The sequence below is a fragment of the Macrobrachium rosenbergii genome, chromosome 22, assembly GCF_040412425.1.
Source record: "Macrobrachium rosenbergii isolate ZJJX-2024 chromosome 22, ASM4041242v1, whole genome shotgun sequence".
In the NCBI taxonomy this organism is placed as follows: Eukaryota; Metazoa; Arthropoda; class Malacostraca; order Decapoda; family Palaemonidae; genus Macrobrachium; species Macrobrachium rosenbergii.
The window spans coordinates 43375891-43389685 of NC_089762.1; the positions used below are offsets into that span (position 1 = coordinate 43375891).

Genomic DNA, 13795 nt, shown 5'->3' on the forward strand with positions numbered 1-13795 from the left:
AATATTTTTTTTTTTTTAAGTTTTTCCGTTGCCTATTTTTCTCTTTTATCTAAAGTGCATGACCCATAAGGTTGCCTTAATTTCAACTATTTCTTTATTTTGTTTCATTTTAATTGATGAATTGTCACTTCTACCGAAAGTAATAAATATTTCAAGTTGATCAGAATTACAAATTCTTATTTAATTATTTCTTTCTTATTTATTATGTTTTTTTTTTTACTGATGAACTGGGCCACGTAGACCAAAAATAGTAAATATTTCAAAGTTGAACAGAATGATAGATTCTCAGTAAGATTAAGAAATCAAATTAATAAAACCACGGCAAGAATCCTGCGTTCTGTAGGATGCAGAAAGTAAGAAAAATTTAAAAAAGTAATAAAAATGCGCCGAAGTATCTAGGGCGCAGTCGAGTTTTCTGTACTGCGTGCGATCTCGCAACGCTCATTTACTCCCTAGACGCAGTCGAGTGAAGATGCGTCGCACGCCTCCGGAAAGCGCTGCCAGACGCACAATCCACGGCTAACCTTAACCTTAAATTTAATAAAAACTACTGAGGCTAGAGAGTTGAAATTTGGTATGTTTGATGATTGGAGGGTGGATGATCAACATACCTATTTGCAACCCTCTAGCCTCAGTAGTTTTCAAGATCTGAGGGCGGACAGAAAAAGTGCGGACGGACAGACAAAGCCGTCGCAATAGTTTTCTCTTACAGAAAACTAAAAAAGTACATTAGGGTCTCAGTGGCACTCATGCCTGAAACAATTGAAGGAAGGAATTGGGAGTGACGATGCCTTTTCCAGATTAGATTGTCTGCGAACTCAATACCATTAACTCGGGTATGGCTTAGCCCTCTCTCTCTCTCTCTCTCTCTCTCTCTCTCTCTCTCTCTCTCTTAGTCCGTATGGAATGGATTATCTCAATTTCAGGCCGAAAGGAAAACTGGAATTCTGAAAAGGCAGTGGACTCTCTCTCTCTCTCTCTCTCTCTCTCTCTCTCTCTCTCTCTCTCTCTCTCTCTCTCTCCGTATGGAACGGATTATCTCAATTTCAGACCAAAAGAAAACTGGAATTCTGAAGGGCAACGGAATTCTCTCTCTCTCTCTCTCTCTCTCCGTATGGAACGGATTATCTCAGTTTCAGACCGAGAAGAAAACTGGAATTATGAAGTGCAACGGAATTCTCTCTCTCCGTACGGAACAGTTTATCTCGATTTCAGATCGAGAGGAGAACTCGAATTCTGAAGGGCAATGGATCTCTCTCTCTCTCTCTCTCGATTTCTCGAGAGGAGAACTCTTCTGAAGGGCAATGGATCTCTCTCTCTCTCTCTCTCTCTCTCTCTCTCTTTGAAAGGCAATGGAGCTCTCTCTCAAAATGTCTGACGACAAGAAATTTGTCCTCGACAAACTTTCTCTCTTCTATATCGAGTGATTACTGATGGCCTTCTTGTTGATGGGGTTCTTTTATTACATTTGGGCGTTAGCTTTTAGATGAAGGAATATTTAAATTGGCCGTTTTGTAAGTAATTTATATTAAAGCGTCTCCATATTGTTGCAGAAAGCATTTAGTGTTAGACTACAGAGCTGATTATTGCCATGGAAAGTATTCCCTGTTAGACTACAGAGCTGAATATATCAGACTTCAAGGTGCCATTGTTATGATTCAATTATAGATGTGAAATAATATTTTGTATATTTTCAGATAAAAACGATAAAGTTTGCTTAACTTTCTCTCTCTCTCTCTCTCTCTCTCTCTCTCTCTCTCTCTCTCTCTCTCTCTCTCTCTCTCTCGCGGAAATTATATAATTATATTTGTTATTATTATTTAGATCGTGTCTATGTTTCATAGCACTATGTTTAATGTCGTATGAATGCTAAACATATTCATATCCAAGTGTCGACGTTTAATGTCATATGAATACAAAACATATTCATATTCAAGTGTCGATGTTTAATGTCATATGAATGCAAAACATATTCATATTCAAGTGTCAATGTTTAATGTCATATGAATGCAAAACATATTCATATTCAAGTGTCGATGTTTAATGTCATATGAATGCAAAACATATTCATATTCAAGTGTCGATGTTTAATGTCATATGAATACAAAACATATTCATATTCAAGTGTCGATGTTTAATGTCGTATGAACGCAAAACACATTCAAGTGTCGAGCGACGCACGAGGATAAGTCATAAGAAAGCGAAGTTGTCTCGTTTGTGATTTGTATAACGGCCTCCAGTCAATAGCTAATAAAGACTGAAATAGATGTCCTTATCCAATTTGCGGGGATTTGAACGCGATTCACCAGTTACCCCGCCGGATTATTTCTTGTAAATCGGTTTCCAGTATATTAGCGTCATTTCTCTTCGAAGATCCAGCGAGAGCCATGGGCTTTGATCCTGGAAGGTTTCCGGCTGAAACTTGTTGTCGTAATTCCTCACTTACTCTTTTGGTGTAGTTATCCATTTTTTAAGTTTCTGGAAAGAAAATTATTGTGCCGGCTTTGTCTATCCGTCCGCATTTTTTTCTGTCCGTCCTCAGATCTTGAAAACTACTGAGGCTAGAGGGCTGCAAATTGGTATGTTGATCATGCACCCTCCAGTCATCAAACATACCAAATTGCAGCCCTCTAGCCTCAGTACTTTTTATTTTATCTGTGGTTAAAGTTAGCCTTAATCGTGCTTCTGGCAACGATATAGTTCAGGCCACCACGGCCGGCTGAGAGTTTTATATGACTAACTGTCAAATAAAAGACACGACGCTAACGTTACGAATATTTATGAGCAGTAATTAAAATGAGAGTATTTGCAACATCGTTATTTCCCTTAAAAACGGTTGGCTGCACATAAACAAAAAGAGGAAATGGGCAAACGGTCACTACAGTTTCCTACTTGGAGTACAGAATTAGAAATAAAACCCTTTTTTTCAAAGAAAAGTTTTAGGAATTATTAGCGGCTTCAAATACCTAAATATCAGAAGCGCATTGGATATTTTTACACAAAGTGAATACTCTCTCGCTTCGTTAATACCAGCGCCCTTCCTTTGCAATAACAATGATATTAATAATGTTGATATGTTGTACCACTGTATTGCAACATGATGGAGCAGTGCAACGTGAGTATTGCCACAAAAAATGAAGAAAAAAACTAAATTGCTGTTTAAAAAAAATTTCAACAATTTTAAAAGGACTCCCCCTTCCGTGAAAATCCTAGATTATTAAGACTTCCCAATACACGAAGTATTGTGGGAGAGGCAATAATGGCCTCATATTGCCTGTAGGTTTGCAAAGTAAACACGATGTTTTGAAATATTCTCTTCGTGTAAAGGAATTTTTGGCTTACCTCACTTGGGTGCCATTCATCTCTTGTGCAAATAGGCAAGACTCCAGTTATTGTCCCTTTGCGAAACACTTTTGTCGAGGGAAAAACTGCTGGGAGCAGAGGTAGAAGATTGCATTCATGAATATATATATTCATGTATGCATGAATATATATATATATATATATATATATATATATATATATATATATATATATAGAATTTATATATGTATATATTTACATACATATATATATATATATATATATATATATATATATATATATATATATATATATATAATTTATAATATTTATATATGTATATATACATATATATGTGTGTGTGTGTGTTTAACCTGTTGAGGTAATTAACTACGGTGATTAAAGGTGAAAATCAAATAATTGTCTTGCATCTAATTCATTTTCCATTATCAGCTGTTACTGCTCCGGTCGATTTAAACAATAGTTTTCAGAATATTTCCCTATCTATCTATCTATCTATCTATCTATCTATCTATCTATCTATCTATCTATTTATCTATCTATCCATTTATCTATCTATCCATCCATCTACCCATATCTCCTTTGTATTCTTCATTCTTTTCACAAACTACCTCTGCCTCTCTTTTTCATTTGACTTCTTATATTGTGCACCTTCCATAGGCAGCCAAGACACTCACACCAGATAGAAACCACGGCACCGTGTAAAACTGCCCCTTTGCCCTGCAAATTCAACTCGGGGGAAAAAAGTCACGCAACTTGAGCAAAACACGAGAATCCGCGGAAGCACCCTCGCTCAAAACTCCGGGATGCGCCTTCCTCTCTCTCTGAGCCTTTGTGTAAATTTTCAGGTGACACAAGTACCTACTTCGGAGGCTCCCAGGCACACTTGCAAGATCTCGAATATCTCACGCTCGAGTTCCCTGGATTTAGGTAACGAAAAAAAAAGAAGGAAAAATACATTGCGAGATTGTGTGCAGGACGTTTTCAAGTTGCGCCGTTTTTTTTCGTGTTGGTATGTCAAGCGTTTGATTATAGGCAGTTGTTTTAAATGTAAAGGAAGTTATTTATATATATTTAAAAGGTAGATAGGGCAATGCAGCCTTTCTTAGCTCGATTACAGGAATTTGTTGCAAATTTGAATCTAGTTTTAATTTATATACAGTGTAAAAGGCAGGCAGTGAAATGCAGCTTACCTCATTAAAAGCCACACACACACACACACACACACACACACACACACACACACATATATATATATATATATATATATATATATATATATATATATATATATATATATATATATATATATATATATATATATATAAAGAACTCTCAGTTAAACTCTCTGCCAGTTGATATTACAAACTTATAATGTGACGTAAAAATGATGTTTATTGAAACTGAAGAACCAGACGAAATATTCAGTGACATCTATAACAGGGCGACAACGAAAATTTGTCCTCCAATTTCTAGCCTAGGCCTAAATAAAACAACTAAAAAATGCGCCGAAGTTTCTTCAGCCCAGTCGAGTTTTCTGTACAGCGTATAAACAAGGCCACTGAAAATAGATCTATCTTTCGGTGGTCTCGGTATAATGCCATGTGAGTCGCAGTCCATGAGTCTTTAACCACGGCCCGGTGGTGGCCTGTCCTATATAGTTGCCAGATGCGCGATTATGGCTAACACTAACCTTAAATAAAATAAAAAGTACTGAGGCTACAGGACTGTAATTTGGTATGTTTGATGACTGGAGGTTGGATGATCAACATACCAATTTGCAGCCCTCTAGCCTCAGTAACTTTTAAAATCTGATGGCGGACAGAAAAAGTGCGGACAGGAAAAAAGTGCGGACGGGCAGACAAAGCCGGCACAACAGTTATCTTTTACAGAAAACTAAAAAGGAATATTGAACGAGAATTAAGTGACAGAAGTGGCTCTTGAAGGTGGAAGCTGTAGGTGTCAGGAAATACAGAATCTGAAAGAGAGTTCGTAAGCCAGGCCAAGAATTATTGATATATTACATTTACAGTGCTGTAGGCTTAATTAGGCTTTAGTTTGTTAAAACCGAAAGATCGAGGAAACGTACTAGAACTATTAATGTTTCTTGCCACTAAAGTAACATAGATTAAAAACTCTGGAATAGAAACTTTTGTCATATATAATATATATATCGTAGAGAAGATCCGACTGATCAGAGAGGCAGACACTTTGCTATCCGTGTAGACATCCTGGATTATATATGTAATCAACGGATAGGTTTGCTTAAAAAGCAAATGGATGTTACAGACTAAATACACACACAAAACAAAGCCACTACAACACCTTCTAAAAACATAACAAACATCTCACACGTCTCGAACTCTCGCCATACCCGCGCAATAACTTCGCTGCTGGGAAGAAAGGGCGTTGGGTCGGGTATGATACATGAAACATACGTACCGGGGTCTAAGCGATGTCAGGCAGGGCAGCCGATCGAGACCACAGGTCTACCCCAAAGCCAAATCAAAAGTCCTTCAAAGAAGGCATCGTGCTTACCCCATACAAAAATGGGAATAAAAGCACGTTAAAAGAAGAAGAAGAAGAAGAAGAAGAAGATATATAATATATATATATATATATATATATATATATATATATATATATATATATATATATATATATATATATTTATATATGTAGAATTCATTGGAAGACTTCCTCCTCGTACTGCTGCTAAATGAATACGATTGTGATAACAAAGAAGTTCCTTTTTCGATATAAGAAATGGCCCAAAAAATGTTCCTAGTTTCTTCTCACGGGAATCCTTTTAAGTTTAAAGGCAATAACTGTCCCTGGATTGCTGTAAAATATTTGGGGGAGCTCGTTCTATTCATGTTCCTAACCTTGGGTTTGCACTTCAGCTAATTACATTTTAACACTCCAGTAATGGGGCCAAAAAAATAAAAAGAATCCCTTTTTCTTCTAAATATGTATTATGAAAGAGTTTTCAGTTTTCCGGTTATTTATACTAATTAAAAAACAACTCGGAAAGATATAGAAATGGAAAGAGAAAGAGAGAGAAATTCACCTTGTAATAGGAAATGCTCATTATATTTTCATGAAAGAGCCCGTGATATTTTGAGTTGGCACAGGGCTATACGAGAAGTGCATCAACGGGATTTTTGTTTTCTCCATCCTCTTATTTCCTCCTTATTAGAAAAAGTAACATGAAAACTCATTAGTAGGATGTAAAGCGTTATTCATGAATGTCGAAAGGAAAATATTTCTTTACGAGCAAGTTTCTCAAACATAGTATTTATGTGTGTGTGTATGTATGTATGTTTGTATATGTATATATATACTGTATATATAATATATATATAATATATATATATATAATATATATATATATATATATATATATATATATATATATATATATATATATATATATATATATATATATATATATATATATATATATATATATATACGTGGAGACAAGACCATTTGATTCTCCTACATATTATTTATTAACTTTGTACAACTTTTTTGATTACGTAATGACTTCTGCGCACACGTGAAAGCATAAAAAATGGGTAAAAATAGTATAAACAGCTTAACAACGATGAGAGAGAGAGAGAGAGAGAGAGAGAGAGAGAGAGAGAGAGAGAGAGAGAGAGAGAGAGAGAGAGTTCTAAGGCTACATAGAAAAAAAAAAACATTAAACCACTCTCTGAACACAACAAATGAGTTAACCTAATGAATCTTTACACATATAACTAAACCGTTTAAAAAAAAAACCTAATGAGTCTTTACATTAATAAAAAATCTGTTTAAAAAAATAAAATGCAAGAGAGGATAACTTTTTTTCTTCACTCTCCTCTTGTTCTCTAATTAGAGGAAAATTTTGTTCTTTTCCCAAAGAGCTAAATTCCGTCCGGGTTCAATTTTCGCATTAATTATCAAGCTTACTTTGGTTCTCTCATATTCTCATTATAATTATTACGTCAACTACAAACAGAATTAATTGCTTTTCTCTGCCCTTTTGACGTGAGGAGTTTCTGATCGCGTGTTTTATTTTTGATTTTTTGTATATATATATACACCCCCATACACATTATATATATATATATATATATATATATATATATATGTATGTATATATATACACACATACATACATATAAAGTTCATTCGATTAGCCCCTTCTCGAGCTCTACGTATAAAAGAAAAAAAAAGTGTAATGGAAAGTAAGGATGATGAATACGAATAAATGAAAAATAAAGCTTAATCCACTGAGATGTACTTTTTGCATAGTATATTTACTTTAGTAAGAATTAATAGGGCTTAATATGTAAAATAATTAGCACAGACATTATAATATTCTATGAACAAAACGCTTTCCTTTACGCCAGTTATATAAAAAAATAATTAATTTAGAGTAATGAAGAGGAGCAGCAGAAATGACTATTTATAAAGAATGATAAAAAAAGAGAAAAAAAAATTAGCAGGGTACTGGGACTGGGTATCAAACACCCGATATGTCCCAGTTAATGAGGACATTCGATTTAATCAGCTTTAACCTTTTTTGTGTTCCTAATTTGAAAGAGCAAAACGTGTCGCTAATTGATTTTCAAAAGATTTCAGAGAGACGAGAGGACGAAATATGTCAGGATACAAATTCTGTTATCCTGTGTGAATTATTATTATTATTATTATTATTATTATTATTATTATTATTATTATTATTAGTATTATTATTATTATTATTATTTTTATTATTTTTTTTTTCAGTAGATGAAACCTATTCACATGGAGCAAGCACACCAAAGGATATATTGACTTGAAGTTCAAGCTTCCGAAGAATGTTGGTTTCAACCTCCCACCCCAGACCCCACACTGCAGCAGTAACTGATCATGATACAGACCCGGTGATTTTTCATCGCCCTGAGGGAAACGCGAACCCGCGACATCTGAGTGGCATGCCACGACGCTAACCACTATACCGACGAACCATCTGAAATATCACCTGTTCTGATCATGTTTTTGTAATAATTCAGAAACTAAAAGCACCACCACCATGCTTATAACTTTTCCGTTTTGTAATATCATGTGTTAGGTTTTTTAAGCTGATCAAGACAGCCATTGCATACTTGAGCCGGTCTGCTGGTATAGTGGTTAGTGTCGTGGGTTCGCGTCTACCCCCTGGCGATGAAAAATCGCTGGCTCTGTATCGTGATCAGTTACTGCTGCAGTGTGGGGTCTGCGGTGGGAGGTTGAAACCAACATTCTTTGGAAGCTTGAATTTCAAGTCAGTGGCCCCTGCTGAAATAATAATAATAATAATAATAATAATAATAATAATAATAATAATAATAATAATAATAATAATAATAATAATTTTGCGGGGAGGATTAAAAGAGTAGTGTCTTTGAATATGGGAAATAATGTTTCAGAAAATAAGTAGACAGTATAATAATAATAATAATAATAATAATAATAATAATAATAATAATAATAATAATCGAAAATTTTTGGGGGGGTAGAATTAAAAGAGTAGTGTCTTTGAATATGGGAAATAACGATTCAGAAGATAATCAGGCAGCAAGCAGGAGTCTTGACATTCAGAAAGGCCCACTGGGTTTTTTATGAACTGCTTGCCAAGAACAAGCCGCGTAAACAATTTGAGATCAAAGGGGAAGATTTTTATCTTGCTGACAACCTAAAAAGAAAATGGCAATTCTCTTGTGCAGATGCATTTCAAGGATACTGGGACTGAGAGAAGTTGCGTGAAGTATGTTGGGAATGGTATGAAGTTTTCATTTAGAATTAATATTGTTATTATTCAGGAGACGAAACCCATTCATATGGAACAATCCCACCGCAGGGGCCATTGACTTGAAAGTCAAGGTTCCCGAGAATATTATGGTGTTCATTAGGAAGAAGTAACAGAAGGTAATGGGAAATATAGAAAGAAGAGATCACTTATTAAAGAACAAAAACACACCAACAAAATAGATAAAAACCTCAGTAAATTATTAAGGTGTAAGGAGAATTGTCCAATGCACAGAATAATAATATAATCCATTTTTACAGAATCTCTCAGACCCTCTTTAAGGGAGAACCAATTTGCGGCCGTTTCCAAATTCCCTATTTGGCTGTTTCGTCCATATAGTTAAATACAGTTTGTATTATTAGGAATATATGAAAGCTACCAAAACACTTTGACTTTATCATAAAACTCTTTTCAAAACATTCCCAGGGTATTGTTTCAACAGATTAGGAAGAAAGCTCAGAGCCTTCAGAACTGTTAAGAAACTCGGGGTAACATCACTACTAAAACGGCATCAAAAGACTTTACAGGGACATTAGCCTTCAAAACTTCCCCGACTTGGCCTGAAAAAGTGGTTGCTTCAAGATCTGTTTTGTCAGTTACACGGAAAGTTTCGCGAGAGAAAACTTGTTTCAGGTTATTGCTACCCTTCTTCTTCTTCTTCTTCTTCTTCTTCTTCTTTCTCCTTTCTTTCCTTCTTCTTCTTCTTCTTCTTCTTGTCCTCCTCCTCCTCCTCCTCCTTCTCCTTCTTCTTCTTCTTCTTCTTCTTCTTCTTGAAGAAACAACTTTGACGGTTCAGGTTATTGCTAATGGTCTTTTTCCTCCTCCTCCTCCTCCTCCTCCTCCTCCTCCTCCTCCTCCTTCTTCTTCTTCTTCTTGAGACAACAACTTTGACGTTTCAGGTTATTGTTAATGGTCTTTTTCCTCCTCCTCCTCCTCCTCCTCCTCCTCATCTTCCTTCTTCTTCTTTCTTCTTCTTCTTCTTCTTCTTCTTCTTCTTCTTCTTGAGACAGCTTTGACGGTTCAGGTTATTGCTAATCGTCTTTTTCCTCTTCTTCCTCCTCCTCCTCCTCCTCCTCATCCTTCTTCTTCTTCTTTCTTCTTCTTCTTCTTCTCAAGAAAACAACTTTTCCGTCGCTAAATGCAATTTACCTCGACTATCTGTCCCCTGTCAACATATTTTAGAGTGTCGGCTGTAAACCGCCCGTCTACAACCTAGTATTTCTCATTTAACTTACAAGAATGATTTTTCTTCTCCCCATATTTTGTGACGGTCAGTTAATTTCAACAAAAGACGGAGAGAGTAATGTCCATTTTCCTTTTGCTTGCTTCTTGTCCAAACAAAAGGAACGCGAATTATTGCCAAGTTATTTTTTTTTCTAAAGATACGAAGTGCATTATATCATTTCGAGAAGCAATCTGCAGTGATAATGTTTATCAGTATTTTATTTTGATGGCACGATCGAATAAGGCTATTATTATTATTATTATTATTATTATTATTATTATTATTATTATTATTATTATTATTATTATTATTAACGAATTCCAACTTTAGGTAAAGAAATGAATTCAATAAAGCACGGAGCCATTCAGTGACTTCAGCTAGAATGTAAGAGAGAGAGAGAGAGAGAGAGAGAGAGAGAGAGAGAGAGAGAGAGAGAGAGAGAGAGAGAGAGAGAGAGAGAATAAAATGGCAGTCGTTAATACGCTTATTATATCATGCGTTATTTGTATTATTTCACGTTAAAATTTTGACAAGATATGGCAGGATATAACGACAAACAATTAAATCAAATAGTCTGCACAGTCCTGAATAGCTTTTTATGGAGAAATCGCATTTTTCTTCCTTTTAATTGAAGATATCGTTACCTTTTTCTTTTCGATATTGCAGGAGCCATTATCGCCATGTGCAAAGAACGGGTTGCATTTTGTTATTCCGTGAATAACTTCTTGTATAATGACCAAGTTTATTGTTTTTATTCATTAGCATCGCTTTTGTTGAAAAGGAGAGGGAATATATTATAAATGTGTATATGTATGCATATAATATCTATCTATTATATATATTTATATATATATGTATATATACATATATATAATATATATCACATATATACCACAGGTGAAAAAATAAAAGACGTGGATGTAGATCCTAACCGGTTTGACTTGATATTTCAAAGCCATTGACCTACCTACTGTCTCTTATTTTTCACCTTTGGTAATGTGTGATAAGTGAATCATGTACAAAAGTGATTATAATCATATATATATATATATATATATATATATATATATATATATATATATATATGCGTGTGTTTGTGTGTGTGTGTGTGTGTATGTGTGTTTGTGGTGCAGTGTTATGATTCTCGGCTACCAGTCGAAAGGGCCGGGGTTCAAATCCCGCCGCTTACTGATGGCTCGGGTTGTGCCACTGCAAAAATCCGTCAACCCATCAACCAAATGGTCCGAAAACCCAAGAGGTTCAGTACGAGATAGGTACCAGCCCTCGGGCTGGGGAATTAAACAGTGGGCCTGGCGACATACTGGCCATGTGTCTTAGGCAGTGGGACCTGTCCCCCACTGGCTGTCTGCCTAAGAAACAGGAGATCAGCGCCCTGCCCTATGAACCTACAGAGGCCCAGGAGAACTTTAACTTTAACTAAATATATATATATATATATATATATATATATATATATATATATATAAAATTATATATATATATATATATATATATATATATATATATATATATATATATATATATATTTATATATATATCTTATGCAAGCATATTACATAAGTCTGTAGGTATTTCAAATTTATCTCCACAAAATCCAAAGGATTCGAATATCCCAAAAATATCATAAAACACAAGACAATACCCCAACTAAAGTTCTAACAGTTTCTTCTATCCTGTTAGAGATCAATTATAAAAAAAAAAGACAGAGTTAAAAAAAATTGATATCCACTTCTGGAACCCACCATCTGAGAGGAGGATCACACACACACACACACACACACACACACACACACACACACACACACACACGAAATTCAAATAGAGTGCCCCTGAGAGAGGGAGAAAACGTCAAAGCGAACGGAACGCATAAACAACTCGCATCTCTCGCTGAAGTAAACACAGAAATTGGCAACCCCTCCCTTCCCTTTTTTTTTTTTTTTAAAAGGTCTTGTAGTTTATTTCGGTTATTTGTGGATGTTATATGGATCTTTTTCATGTTTTTGGGTGGATCTGTTTTTCGATATTGTTTTAATAGCGGTAAAAATGCTGGTATTTACCATTTATCTTTATGTTCATTAGTTTTACTTTATTTGTATATGAAGTCATGGCTAATTACAAGGTTTCATTTTTAATATTTGTTATCAGAGGGATGAATATTGTTTTCACAGCATTAAAAATGCTGCTATTTATTATTTATCTTTTTGTTCTTTAGCTATACTTTTTTTATGACGTGAAGTCATGACTAATCACAAGGTTTCATTTTTAATAATTGTTGTTAGAGGAATATGAATTATTTCAAGATTAGCAGTTGTAAGAAACATCTTGTAAATAAGTATAAATTGTTTTCTTATCTGTTTCGATAGCTGTGTAATTATCATTTATTATTTATTTTCTTAGTCATTAGCTACGTTTTTCTTGCAGTGAAGTGATGACCAATTCCATTTATGAGAAGTTTTCATTGTTAATATTTGTTTATGCATTATCTCAGGATTAGCAATGAAAAGAAACAGCTTTTAAAAAAATAGAATTTGTTTTCGTATTATTTTCAGTAACTGTTTGAATATTATCTATTATTTATTATCTATTATCTTCTTGTTCATTAGCTACGCTTTTCGTGCTATGAGGTGATGACTTTAAAACCAGGGATTATAAGATTCCATTTTCAATATTTGTTTTGAGAAGGAAATCGGTTGCCTGTTAGCAATATTGCGAAATCAGCAACGCCAAAAAAAGAAGCTTTTAAAGAAATAAAATAATGTAAAGGAAATAAAAAAATCCAATATAGAGGCACACAGGTCAACATCTGAATGAAACAACAACAACAACAACAAAAATCTCATTTTATGGAATCTCGACAATTTCATCCATGAAAAATTCAGTCCATAGCTGAGTTAAACTGTTTCATAAATCTAGAATTTTTACATTTTCTCTTTTTTATGTAGTGATAGGTTATTTTTCAACATTTTTACCACCCCCTCTCTCTCTCTCTCTCTCTCTCTCATTTTTACATTTTCTTTCTCATTTCTCTCTCTCTCTCTCTCTCTCTCTCTCTCTCTCTCTCTGGTGCCAGATGAAAAGAAAGCTAAAATCGAGATTTAACATATCCAAAATTATATTACTAGACTTTGATGATCTTAGGAACAGATCTTGCTAATCAGGAGTGGTGTATGAAGACATAGACATTTTTCCACCAAGGTTACTTTTACCTCGAGCTGTTACCGAGGCTGTTTGGGTCAGTGGTTCACTAGTGAAGGAGTCTGTTTGGGTCAGTGGTTCACTAGTGAAGGGAGCTGTTTGGGTCAATGGTTCACTAGTGAAGAAGGCTGTTTCGTTCAGTGTGGTTCACTAGTGAGGAGGCTGTTTGGTTCAGTGGTTCACTGGTGAAGGAGGCTGTTTGGTTCAGT

The 13795-nt window shown here is 34.8% G+C and overlaps 1 protein-coding gene across 1 annotated transcript in view; it reads right to left on the bottom strand.

Moving 5' to 3' along the window:
- Positions 1-11690, bottom strand: part of LOC136850486 (uncharacterized) — a 65699-nt gene extending 54009 nt beyond the window's left edge. Inside the window, exons 1-2 of the mRNA XM_067124058.1 lie at positions 11649-11690; positions 9790-9914 (exon numbers count right to left, since the gene is read on the bottom strand). Of these exons, the coding sequence (XP_066980159.1) occupies positions 9790-9914; positions 11649-11690 (167 nt within the window). The remainder of the gene's footprint in view (positions 1-9789; positions 9915-11648) is intronic.
- Positions 11691-13795: the final 2105 nt, after the last annotated feature.